The sequence below is a fragment of the Equus przewalskii genome, chromosome 1, assembly GCF_037783145.1.
Source record: "Equus przewalskii isolate Varuska chromosome 1, EquPr2, whole genome shotgun sequence".
Classification (NCBI taxonomy): domain Eukaryota; kingdom Metazoa; phylum Chordata; class Mammalia; order Perissodactyla; family Equidae; genus Equus; species Equus przewalskii.
Window position 1 is genome coordinate 135,131,847 of NC_091831.1, and position 13,522 is coordinate 135,145,368.

At 36.3% G+C, this 13,522-nt stretch overlaps 2 protein-coding genes across 10 annotated transcripts in view; one reads left to right on the forward strand and one right to left on the reverse strand.

Moving 5' to 3' along the window:
• Positions 1–5,940, forward strand: part of MNS1 (meiosis specific nuclear structural 1) — a 58,001-nt gene extending 52,061 nt beyond the window's left edge. Inside the window, exon 11 of the mRNA XM_070579388.1 lies at positions 5,794–5,940. The gene's annotated coding sequence lies outside the window, so the exon portion shown is untranslated. The remainder of the gene's footprint in view (positions 1–5,793) is intronic.
• TEX9 (testis expressed 9) overlaps positions 1–13,522 on the reverse strand; it is a 50,717-nt gene that overhangs the window by 9,115 nt on the left and 28,080 nt on the right. For all 9 annotated transcript variants that reach the window (XM_008516274.2, XM_070579419.1, XM_070579436.1 and 6 more), the window contains one exon: positions 5,737–5,871. In XM_008516274.2, the coding sequence (XP_008514496.1) occupies positions 5,737–5,871 (135 nt within the window). The remainder of the gene's footprint in view (positions 1–5,736; positions 5,872–13,522) is intronic.

Consider the following 13,522-nt stretch of genomic DNA (forward strand, 5'->3'; position numbering starts at 1 on the left):
ATGGTTACCAGGAGTGGGGGGTGGCAGGAAGGGGGACTGGATGAAGGTGGTCAAAAGGTACAAACAATTTCCAGCTATAAAAAAATCCTGGGTATGTTATGTACAACATGATGACTGTAGTTAACACTGCTGCATGGTATATTTTAAAATTGTGCAGAGAGTAGATCCTAAGAGTTCTAATCACCAAGAAGAAAAACTTTTTTCCTTTTCCTTTTTTTTCTTTGTTATTTATATGAGATGATGGATATTAACTAAACTTATCGTGATAATCATTTCACAATATATGTAAGTCAAATCACTATGCTGGACACCTTAAACTTATACAGTGCTGTATGTCAGTTATATCTCAATAAAACTGGAGAAAAAAGATACCAAGATGGTAAATAAACACATGAAAATGCTCAACATCATTAGTCATTAGGGAAATGCAAATGAAAACCACAATGAGATACAATTAGGTGCCCATTAGAACAATTAAAATATAAAAGACTGACTATATCAAGTGCTGGTGAGGACACAGAACAGCTGAAGCTTTCGTATACTGCTGGTGAGAGTGTAGATTGGTACAATCATTTTGGAAAACAGTTTGACAGTTGAAGATACATCTATAATACAACCCAGACATTTGACTCCTAGGTATTTACCCAAGAGAAATGAAAACATATGTCCACACAAAGAGTTGCATGTGAATGTTGATGGTAGCTTTATGTGTAATAGCCCCAAACTGGAAACAACCCTAATGTCCATCAAAAGGTGGTATAGGTTGGTATTTATATCATGTATAAAGTTATTAAAAGTGAACTATTGTCATATGCAACAATGTGGATGAATCTCAAAATTACTGTACTGAGTAAAAACTCACATTTTTAAAAAGAATATAAAATTCTAGAAAATGCAAATGAGTTGCCTGGAGATGGGGGTTAGGAGAAGAGCATAAATATAAAGGAGCACAAGGAAACTTCTGGGGGTGATGGATATATTCATTATCTTTATTGTGGTGATTGTTTCACGGTATACACAGTCAAAACTCATCAAATTTTACACTTTAAATATGTGCAGGTTTATTGTGTGTCAATCATATCCCAAAAATGTGAAAAAATAAAAATAGAAATATATATACCTAAAGACAGGCAAATGAGAAAATTGTGGGACACAGCTCAAGTATAACTTTGAGGACAATTTTAGCTTTGAATGCTGTGTTAGAAAAGAAGAAGGGATGAAAATCAATGATGTAAGCCTTCAATTTAAGATGATGGAAGAGCAAATTAAAAACTAAAGCAAGTAGACAAAAGGATACAATAAGGAGAATTCAGTGAAAATAGAAAACAGACAATACAGAAAATAAAACCAAAAGTTGGTTCTTTAAAAGGATTAATTGATAACTCATTAACAAGATTGATCAAGGATTAAAAAAACACAACATGGATGAATTTCAACACTATGCCTAGTGAAAGAAGCCAGTAGAATGTACTCTCTATGCAATTCCATTTACATGACATTCAAGAACAGAAATATCAGAACAGTGGTATCTCTGAGAGAAGGATGTAGTGCCTGGAAAGGGATGCAAGGGAACTTTCTAGAGGTGATGAAAATATTTTATATGTTGATTGAAGTGCTTATTACACAGATGTACAAGAGCCCAAACTCAATGAATTATAATGGAAAATCTGTGCATTTTATTGTATGTAAATTCAATTAAAAAATTCACTCAACTCTTTTATGTCCCTCTAGCTCTACCCTTTAGCTAAGCTTCTTGAAAGAATTACATACATCCACTGTCTCCATTTCCTCACCTGCATTCATTCTTCATCTCCCTTGAATTTAGCTTCTTTCCTATCATACTCCACTAAGACATTTCTAACTAAGATCACTTGTGTTAAATCCAGCAGATTTTTTCAGTTCTCATAGAACTTGACCTCTCAGTAGTATTCAACATTGTTGACTGCTTCTTTTGAAATACTGAATTCTTCAAGGCTCAGCCCTAAGCCGTTCTTTCTTCCTCTCACTCTATCCTGTCTTCCTAGGGAACACTAATGGCTTCTGCTACTATCTCTGTGCAGACTTCTCCCCTAAATCTTGACATCTCCCCTTGTATTTCTCAGAATATCTTCAAACTTAACATGTTCTAAAACAACTCAATCATCTTCCCCAAACCTATACCAGTGTTTCTTATTTCAGTGAATGGCACTATATATCTAGTTCTGAAAACCACAAGTCAAAACATCCTTAAGCTTCCCTTTCCCACAATCCCACATCCAGTCCATCACCACATCCTAGCAATTTTCTCTCCTAGATGTATTTTTGATACTTGGTTTCTCTCCATCTCTACCAGTATTAGTTTAGTCCAAGCTACATCATCATCTCTCACTTACGCTACTACTCTTAACCAGTCTATCTGCATCCATTCTGGCCCACTTCCAGTCAATTCTCTACACTACAAACAGAGAAATACTTTCCAGGTGCATATCTGATCATGGCATAGTCTCCCTTCACCTTTTTCAAAATAATCATGTAGTGGCTTTGCACTGCTCTTTGGATAAAATCCAAAATATATAACGTGGCCTAAAGGACCAAGCTCGTTTGGCCTCTGCCTATGTTTGAAATCTCACTTTGCAACACTCCCTTCACATTCATCCTGGCTTTCATTACCTTTCTTCTTTCCTGTCATAGAGCCATTTTTTACATATTATTCCTTCTATCCATAATGTCTCCCCTGGCACATAACTCCTACATATTATTCAGATCTCAGCTTAGAATTACATTTTTCAAAAAGCATTCACTGACCTGGTTACCTGCTTAAAGCACTGTGTACCCCCCTTCATGGCATGTATCACAGTTGCATCTTAGTTTTGTTTGATGAATTGTCTAAATAACATCCAACTTCTCCACTACAAGATGCATGGCTATAAGCACTACATTTATTTTTTTATCACCTTTGTATATCCAGCCTCTAGTAAAGATCTGGCAGGTACCTAGCAGGCCCTTATAAATATTTCTAAATGAATTAATGAAGAATTAAAAATTATCTGTTCCTAAATGAAGTAACATGGACCTGGTGACATATTTTAAATGGACTTCAAGCAACCATCTAATCAAATGCCCTGTTTTTAAGTAGAATTCCAGTCAAACTATCACATAGTTGTCTTTCATCATTCCTTTCTTCAGTGTGTTTCAGAAGTAATTACTATGTTCCAGGCACTGAGGCAAAGAAGTGACAGAGACAGTCAAGGTTCCTGCACTCATTCATGCAGCATCCGGTTTAAGTTGACTGACCTTTCATTTCAAAAGTTCTTACTCTAAAGCCAGATTACTTGTTTCCTAACCTCTGTGGAGAATAAGTTTATCATTATTTTTTAAATAAATCTTTAACTTTCTGATGACTGTGAGGCAATCTTGTTCTATTTTATGGAAACCTTACTATTTCTCAAACATATAGACCTGAATAATTTTAATTGCCTACATAACTATATGTCTAATCATAATGAGAAGCAAGGTACAAAGAATTAAAATGGAAAAAAGTATACCTGCTCACAAAAGATAAACATATATAGATTAGACTCCAAGGAAAAACCTATTGCATATCCTGAAAACATCCCTCAAAGATAAAAGTCAGAAATAAGGCAAATAATTGACAAATCAAAAACTTAAGACACATACACATTGTTTTTCAGAAATCTGAAAGAAGTTGCATTTAAAAACTCTTTTCTCAAAATACCTACTTGATAGTAAATAGTGAGTGATATATACACAAAATGTTATCCCACTGTGTCTAAATCGATTACCCATAATGCAGACCTGGGGTCGGAAGTTGTCTTGACTACATCTACATTGTTTTTATAGTGGTGTTGGTTTTAAACTGAGCTGTTCACACACCAAGTCCTCATTACTTGAATTTGCAAAATGGCTGGCTAGAATTAGGAGAGTCATCTGTTGTCATGGAAACAAGTTTCTCTTTCTGTTTCTCTAATGTGTGTGCTAAAATAGAGATAAAAATCTATAACCACAGTTATCAAACCCTGACATATACATGGTTATTCCATTTTATTTTCTTCAAAATCCTTTTAGAATGCACCAAATTGGAAATAATACTCTAATAACCTGCTAACTATTGGCAAGTTTGTAAGGATGACCTCCTACTTGTTCATTTAATAACTTCTATTAATAAATCCCAGTCATCATGCCCTCACTGATGGCTCTCGAACATGAAAGTCTGATCATAGAGCATAAACTATCTCACAGAAGATATCTTAAAACTCTGTAGTCACTGTAACATATTTGCCGCTGTTAAACATGTTGGAGGACTTAAGACCAATTTAGTTCTATGTCCTATTAATTGTTACTAATTTAATCCAGAATGTATCATCTGTGTATGTAATTGCAATGGCTCTTAATTTCATCATCCAACCCATTGTTAAATTATTAAATATTGTCCTAAAGGAGAGATTCCAATGGAACAGTACTTTCAGGCTGACACAAAATCAACAATGAATAGTCAACATTTATAGCGTGTACAAAAGGCTTTCACACACATTGATATTTGATCCTTCATTTATTCAACAGATATTTCAGGAACTGAGTGCTAATTCTATGCCAGTCATTGGCTAGATGGTGGGGATACAATGGCAGTCCTTACAATAACTCTGTAATAGTGGTTATCAAAATGTTGTCTCAGAACGAGTAGCATCCGCATCACCTGGGAACTTGTTGAAACTCCACATTCTCAGGCCTCACCCCAGACCTACAGAATCAGAATCTGGGGGTAGGGCTGAGCAATTCAGGAATCTCTAACAAGCCCTCCAGGTGATTCTGATACATGATCTAGTTTGAGAACCACTGCCCTGTAAAATAGCTCCTTACATTATACAGTAGTTCCTGATCATCTACGGTTTCGCTTTCCATGGTTTCAGTTATCCACAGTCAACTGTGGTCCAAAAATATTAAATTCAAAATTCCAGAAATAAACAATCCATAAGTTTTAAATTGCATGCCATTCTAAGTAGTGTGATGAAATCTCATGCTGTCCTGCGCTGTCCCACCTGGGACATGAATCATCCCTTTGTACAGTGGATGGATGCTGTATACACTACCCACCTGTTAGTCCCTTGGTAGCCATCTTGGTTATCAGATCTGCTGTTGCAGTATCACAGTGCCTGTGGTCAAGTAACCCTTATTTTACTTAATAATGGCCCCAAAGTGCAAGAGTAGTGATGCTGGCAATTTGGATATGCCAAAGAGAAGCCATAAAGTGCTTCCTTTAAGTGAAGAGAACATAGCATATAGAGGGTTTGGTACTATCCAGAGTTTCAGGCATCCACTAAGGGCATTAAAACATATCTCCCCTGCGGATAAGGGGGGGCTACTGTATATTAGAAAATTGAGACTCTGACAAGGATATCACAGACTTGAGATACAAAAGAGACTTTTTGCCACCACTTATCCCCAGAGATTAGAAAAGTGTCTGGCATATAATATGGGCACACAATAAAGATTTGTTGGATGAAAAAAATGAATGAATCCTCCAAAGAGTTGTGTTTTCACTCAATTATGGCAATAGCCCAAGCAATATAGTCCTAACTTACTGAAAATGTACATATTGATAACGAATGCATTTCCTCTGAAAAGAGAAATGTTCACCATGACATCAAGAATTATAATTTAAAAACTACTATTTTTGACTCTCACATAAAAGAAGTTACCAAAGGTTATCAGTACCAACACTACTCAATTTTTCCATACCTTGTTATTTTGCCTTAATTTACTTAACTCTAATTTATATTTTTCTGCTTCTTCTAGAGCTCTATTCAAACGGACTTCTGTGGCACTTTGACTAGTGGCAGCCTGTTTTTGTAGTCTTCTTTTATTTTCTAATTCCTGTAGAGTAAAAGAGAATAATATGGAACATTTATAAATATATCATAAATTCTCTTTATTATTTTGCAACATTTTCCATTTCCATATTCCTTGCTTTCTCCCAAATTTTACACACACACAGACACACACACACACAGCCAGAGACCGAGCACTGAGTGACAGTCTTAAGGAATTCTTACCCTGACTTGGTATTAGGAAAACATGTCCTTAAAGATGTAGTCACGAAATAGGCTTTCAGATTACTTTTTATTTGGAATTTTCTGCCTCTTTTTATTGACCCCAAGTACACTATACATGTCCTCTATATTTATTTTATACACAACTCTTTATAATTATAGTTCTTCCTTTGGGAACCTCCCAAAACACCAATGTAAGACACACGCTCTCTCATAAATACTGTGTGTGTGTAAACCTGACAAAGTATACCATATAAAAAAATATTTGTTAAATACAGAGCATTCCACATTAGCCTTAGAGGAAAATCCAAGTTCTGAGTAAAAGCAACAGATCCTATGGATTATTTTCCACCTCTTAGGGTGGGTCTAGACCTGCATTTCTGCAAATATTCTGAGAGGTGCTGTCGTACACAGTCTTCACGCCACACGTGAAGAAACGCGAACATACAGGATAAGCTCCAAACTGCGCCATAATCTCATCTCCAGCACAGGTGATACCCTTGGATCTGTCAACAGCCATGTTTGCCTCTCTCCCAAACAGCCATGATGTTTCTTGCCTCTGAACCCTTGCTCATTTTCTTCTTTCTGCCCTGATTCCTCCCTACTCTCATTGTTACCTGGCTAGCACCTACTCATCCTTTAAGACTCAGCCAGGGCGGTACACTAGGTTTTCCCTCCTCACAGAAGCCGTCTCTCACTATCACCTCCCTGTTCTCCCAAGTTGGATTAGGTATCCTTTCTTCAGAGCTTCTACAGCACCCTGATCTACATATAATCATAGTACCTGCTGTGTGGAGCTGAAACTATCCATTCACTTCATTTCCCCACTATAGTGTAAGCTCCTGAGGGTAGGAACTGTCTTAATGTCTATATTCCCAGCACTTTAGTGGCATATAAGAGGCACTAATGACATGTTCATTGAACTAAATTTATTTTGTAATTCTTAACTCACTCTTCCTTGCATCCCCATACAATGCCTAGTCCAAAGCCTTATACAAAGCAGACACTCAATAATTACCATGGAATTGAAATGATGCAGTTAAAAATACAGTTGTCTGTTTTCTTCTTTTATAATTTTTTCTCCTGGCTCTATCACTACATTTTATTTGAAACTGATCTCCCTGGCTCTGAGCAATTAAGGGGAAAACAAAACATAACACATGCTGCTCTTTATGTAGGTTTCTAAACAAATCAAACTGTGTACGGATGCCATCTGCTATCACCAGCCTTCTGCGCAGCTTTGTGGGTAGCAGCTACACTAAGAGCAAGCCTGATTTGTCTCACTGTTCACATGAGAAAGCAGAGATTCTCATTAGCTGCAAAGTCCACAATTCTTGCTGCCTCATTTCAGCCTCCTCACATAAGAATATGGAAATGAATCTTTGCTCTTCTCTTTCCGACTGATGACTTTGTAACCTACTTCACAGAAAAATGAAAAACATGATCTCTTCACCACATGATCTCCCCTTACCATTGAATCAATACTGTCTCTGCTTCTTGGGAGAAGTGAAAAAGAATAGTCAGAAGAGTAGTAAAGTAGGAAATAAAGTTTTCCTATATGAGTAAATCCACTAAAGAAAGGGAAATCCTTAACAAAAACTTGAAAACAGTTCTGTTTTCAAGCATACTCAAGTACTTTTTACAAAGTGAAGACAAGATACCAATACTGTTATGAAAGAGCTTGCATCCTGAAAATAATAAAGAAAATCTATTGTTACCAAAAAAAATTAAGCAGTTTATGTGTTGCTAAAGTTTTATGAAAAATATCAAGCCCTAAATTTTACATTAGTTTTTAAGAGAAAAAGCTGGATAGCTTAGAGAAAATCAAGTCTAAATTTAAAAGTAAAATACTATGAGATCCAACAAGAAATAATGTGCCATTCTCTAATAACTTTTTAAAGCATTCATAAGATACTGGGGAGGGGCAAGAAGAGAAAGAGGTATGTATCAGTAGCCAGGGCACAAGACAAAATGTAGTATATGCTTTAAGAGTAACACAAATTGCTATAGTAATTCAGATGAGGAATAATCAGATGAGGACAAATAAATGATCAGATAAGGTTCTAGAAACAAGTGGCCAAGGTACAAAAAGCAATAAGCTTGGAGTCAGAAAACCTGCCAGCTGTGGTAGACTCAGTTTCCACATTTGAAATTGAGAGTAATAATGTCTATACTTAATAGGTTTTACTTATTCAACACTTTTATCAAGCACTTACTATTATGCCAGGTACTATTCTACATCATGGGCACACGATAATTAACCAAAGTTCCTCCTCTCATAAAGCTTTCTAGAGGAAGAGATAGATGATAAACACATGCATACATACATATTCACTCATATGTAATACCGGGTAGTGATAAGGGCTATGAAGAAAAATAAAGGGACAAGCAATGGCGGAGGAGCATAATTATTTAAGATAAAGTGGTTATGGGAAGGCTTCCAAATGAGGGAATGATCCATGTAAAGATCTGAAGGAATGAATTACAGACTGGAGGAACAATGAAGACAAAGACTCTGAGGCAAGAATCCACTTAGTATATTCAAAGATCACCTAGGTGGTCAGTGTGGCTTCAGCTGAGTGACACAGCCACAGTGTCAGGTCTTGAGACAGGAGAAACAGGCAGGGCGAGCTTAGGCAGACCTTGTAAACCCTGCTCAGGAGTTTGGATTTTATTCTGAATGACATGGGAAGCCTTTGGAGGGTTTTTAGTAGTGGGTGTGTATGTGCGTCATGACCTAAGTTTTTTTAAGGATTATTCTAGCTACTGTGGTAACTGTGGTACTGAGCGTAGGAATACCAATCTGGAAGGTCACTGGAATAGTATAAGTGAAAGATAGTAGCTTAAACTTGAGTAATGAGTTTTTGACAACGGGTCACTTCTATATATTTTGAAGACAGAATAGGCAGGACTTGATGGATTGGATGTAGGTGTGGGAAAGAGAAGGATCAAGATGATTTTTGGATTTTGGCCTGAACAACCTGATGTCTTTTACTGAGAGGGAGGAAGGGAGAAGTAGGTTTGCAGAGGACAGGGAAGCAAGAGTTCCCTTTAGGACATATGAAGTTTAACATACCAAGTAGAGATATCAAGTGGGCAGCAAGATGTAAGAGTCTGGAGCTCAAGGATGTAAGAGCAAGAAATAGAAATGTGGAAGTGATTGATATATCGATGGTATATAAAGCCATGGAAATGAATGAAGGCATCTCAGAATTGGATGTAGACAGAAAAGAGAAAAGAGCCAAGGACTGAGCCTTGGACACTCCAACACGTAAAGGTCAGGAAAATGAGGAATAAAATCATCAGTGTGGTGCTCTATAAGCCAAATTAATAGTGTTTCAAGGATGGAGTAATCAACCATGTCAAATATTGCTAAGATATAAATCACTATGAGGAATAATAACTGACTAGAACTGGCAATGTGAATTACTGGTGACCTTGTTAAGAATGGTTTCAGAAGCAGAGTAGAGATGGAAGCCTAACTGGAGGAGCTTTAGGAGAGAATGGCAAATGAGGAATAGAGACACTGAGTATAGACAACTATTTTAAGAAGCTTCACTTTAAAGGGGAGCAATGATATAGGGCTGGAGGTAGATGTGAGACCTACGGAGGTTTGTAAAAATACATATTGGAGAGTCCATGGCATGTTTGTATGCTAATGTGAATAATCCAAAAGATAGAGTAAATTTGATTTTTGCAAGAGAAAGAAAGACAGGAAAATTGTAGGAGCAAAGCCCTTGAATAGGAGAAAGGGCATGGAATCCAGTGCACAGTGATCAGCTTTAGACAGAAGAGATAGTAATCCATCATAATGAAGGAGAAAAAAGAATAGATGGTTATAGAGGCAGAGAAGTTGACAGATTTAGTAATAGGATCAGGAAGAGTTATCTTTTGATTCTGTTTTCTTAGTAAAATAGGGAGCAAAGTCATGCACTGAGAATGAGAAGGTTGGAAGAGGTAATGGAAAACTGAGGAAGAAAGATCACCGTTTAAAATCACCTCTGAAAGTGGAAGAGGGAACTGGCTTCTCAGAAAGTGGGAGAGGAAAATGGCATCATTACACTTGATATGTGTAAATAAATTTAAAGTAGGACCAATCCGCTTGCCTGTGTATTTTTGTCCAGCCATAAGTTACTGCTCATGAGTAGGCATGCAGTAGGGGGTAAATTAGGTTTAACTAGGTTGAGTTTTGCCCACATACTAGACTGGCAGGAAATTAAGAATATATGCAATGGATAATTAAGTTGTGTACCATGGAACCTAAACTGAGGAAGAAGGGAATAAAGAACATGGGAGAAGTGGTAGGCCTATATAAAAAAAGTATATATGAGAGTATCCAACTATTATATGTATATGATAGCAATTTGTAAACTATACAATATTAAACAAAGATAAAGTACCAATAACATCATAGCTTTGCAGGATACATATAGGCAAAAATGAAAAAAGTTTTCTTTGAAAAATAAGGAAATGACTTGAAGAAGTTGAGAAAATGCTTTTTCAGAGTTTCACTATGAAAGCAGAAAAGAACAAAGCACCTTTAGGAAATGACACAGAGCTCAATTTTAGCTGAAGCAAGATAATGACAGCAGACATATATTTTTTAAAGTTACTAATGATAAGAGTGACATGATCCATGATCAGAGAAACTTGCAGAGTGCACCTACTGGCTTTAATTTGACCAAAACCCCAAACAAAACAGAGATTAAGTCTTCCACCCATGATGAAAGACTAAGGATCTAACATAAAATGTATTGTAAACAACTAGAAAAAAATGGTCAAAATATGTTAAAAACTGTATTAATACTGGGAAATAGTAGGATTATGATCCCTGAGAGAAAGAAAACAAATGAGGTAGTCCTACAAGCATCCCAGCATTCTGCCTGGAGGCCATATCTACACTGTAGGCAATAGGTAGGAGAAAATACAGAGTCCAGAGGTCCGTTGAATTGAGGAGGCAGAGATCAGAGTTGGAGGAGACTGAGGCAGCTGGAATTTGTGTGGTGGGTTCAAGTAAGGAGGAGCTACCTTAGGAGGGAGCTTCAGGAATCTACATGGGAAATCCCTTGATTCTACTGAGGACTAGGCCACACCTGCATACCAGGCAACTCAACAAGGCCAGGCAGAGAACAACCAAGGAGTTGTAAACAGAACAATTCCCATAGCTCACACAGGGCAGGAAGACATCTGAGCTCTAACCAGTCTGAAAGGACAGCCTCAGTGATCTCTGGGGCATTTGATGGAGACCCTGGAAAGTCTCTTTAGGGGAAGCCTTAGTGGTAGAGCTGAACTATTACTAGAGGCTACTCTAGACACACCCTAGCAAAACTTAAAAATAGGCCTCAAAGGAATTAAACTGGCAAATAACTACTTGTCAAAACCCAATGCCATCTTGGACCTTGAAGGTATTATGTTAAGTGAAATAAGCCAGACAGAGAAAGACGAACTCTGTATGACTCCACTCATAGGTGGAAGTTAAACACGGAGACAAAGAGAATTGATTGGTGGTTACCAGGGGAAAGGGGGGTTGCGGGGAGGGCACAAAGGGTGAAGTGGTTCACCTACAACATGACTAACAATAATGTACAACTGAAATTTCACAAGGTTGTAAACTATCATAATCTTAATAAAAAGTTAAAAAAAAAAAACAAAACCCAATGCCATCTTCACAAAGCACCCTAAATACAGGCACTCAACAATATAATAGTCACAATGTCTAGCATCTAGTATAAAATCACTGACTAAGCCAAGTAGCAGGAAAATGTAACTGATATCCAGGAGAAAAATCAGTCAATAGAAACAAACCCACAAATGAGAAATACAATGGATCTAGCCAACAAGGCTGTCAAAACAGCTATTTTAATTATATACAAGTATTTAAAGCAAAACATTAATATGAGAAGATAAACTGAACATACAAAAGAAAGTCAAATGGAATTTCTATAGATGAATAATATATCAAAATGAAGATTTCACTGGTTAGGAATAAGAGCATATTAGACACTACAAAAAACAGATCAGTGAACTACTGAAGACACAGCAATAGAGTCTATTCAAATAAAGAATATAAAGAAAAAACAGCTAAAACCAGCTCCTCAGTGACCTAATATTACTGATATTATCAGTGCAATAATATCAGGTGGTTTAACAGAAGTATAATTGGAGTCTTAGGAAAGGGTGTTGGAATACAGGAAAAATATCTGAAGAAATAATAGCCAAAATTTTCCAAATTTGATGAAAACTAAAACCCACAAATTCAAAAAGCTCAACAACTTCAAGCAGAATAAACACTCTCCCCACACAAAACTGAGAAAGCGCATCATTATGAAATTGCTAAAAACTAATGACAGAAAATGTCTTAAGGGCAGAGATAGAAAGAAAGGAATTACTGTGGACATTTTGTCAGAAACTACACAACCCAGAAGACAATAGGATGACATTTTTAAACTACTAAAAGAAAACAAAAATGGTCAACTCACAATTATACCTAGTGGAAAATACCGTTCAAAAATTAAAGGGCCCCAGAACACACATGAGTGCAGACAAAACTGATGGAATCTGAATAATGGCTGTGGATTGTACCAATATCAGTTTGCTGGTTTTGATATCGTACTAATTATGTTAGACGTTACCATTGAGGGAAACAGTGAATTGTACAAAGGACCTCTGTGAGCTATTTTTGAAACTTCCTGTGAATCTATGATCATTTCAAAATAAAAAGGTTTTTTTAAGTATGGAAAAATACAGTCTTTTTCAGAGAAACAAAAACAGAATTAGTGAACTTGCAAACTGACACCACAAAAATTGATAGGGTAGTTATTTCAAGCAGAAGTATGGAAAAACAGATCTAAAGAATGAAGAATACCAGAAAAAGTAAATATAAAAGACATTTCCATATCTTAATCTCTTCAAAATATAACTGACTATTTAAAGAAAAAAATATTGTGGGATGATAACATTTAAAAGTAAATGTATGACAACAAAAGCATAAAAGAAAGGAGGCAGAAATGGCATATATTGTGGTGACAGTCTTAAATTGAAATAGTATAACATGATTTAAAGGTAGACTGTGATATGTTAAATACGTATATTGTAAACCTTAAATCTAAAACTAAAAATATAAGACAGAGATATAGCTAATAGTGGAGAAAAAAATGCAATACTAAAAAGTATCCAATTCAAAAGAGGAGAAAGGTGACAAAGAACAGTTGGGAAAAATAGAAAACAAATAGTAAGATCATAGATTTAAATCCAAACATGAAAAATTGCATTAATGTAAATGGTCTGAGCATTCCAACAAGAGACAGAGACTGTCAGAGTGGATAGGGAAGCAAAACCCAATTCCATGCTGTCTGTAACAATCCCACTTTCAGTAGAAAGACAGATTAAAAGTAAAAGATGAAAAAAGATATACTGTGCAAACATTAAGCATAATAAAGCTGGAATTACACTAATATCAGACAAAGTGGACTTTG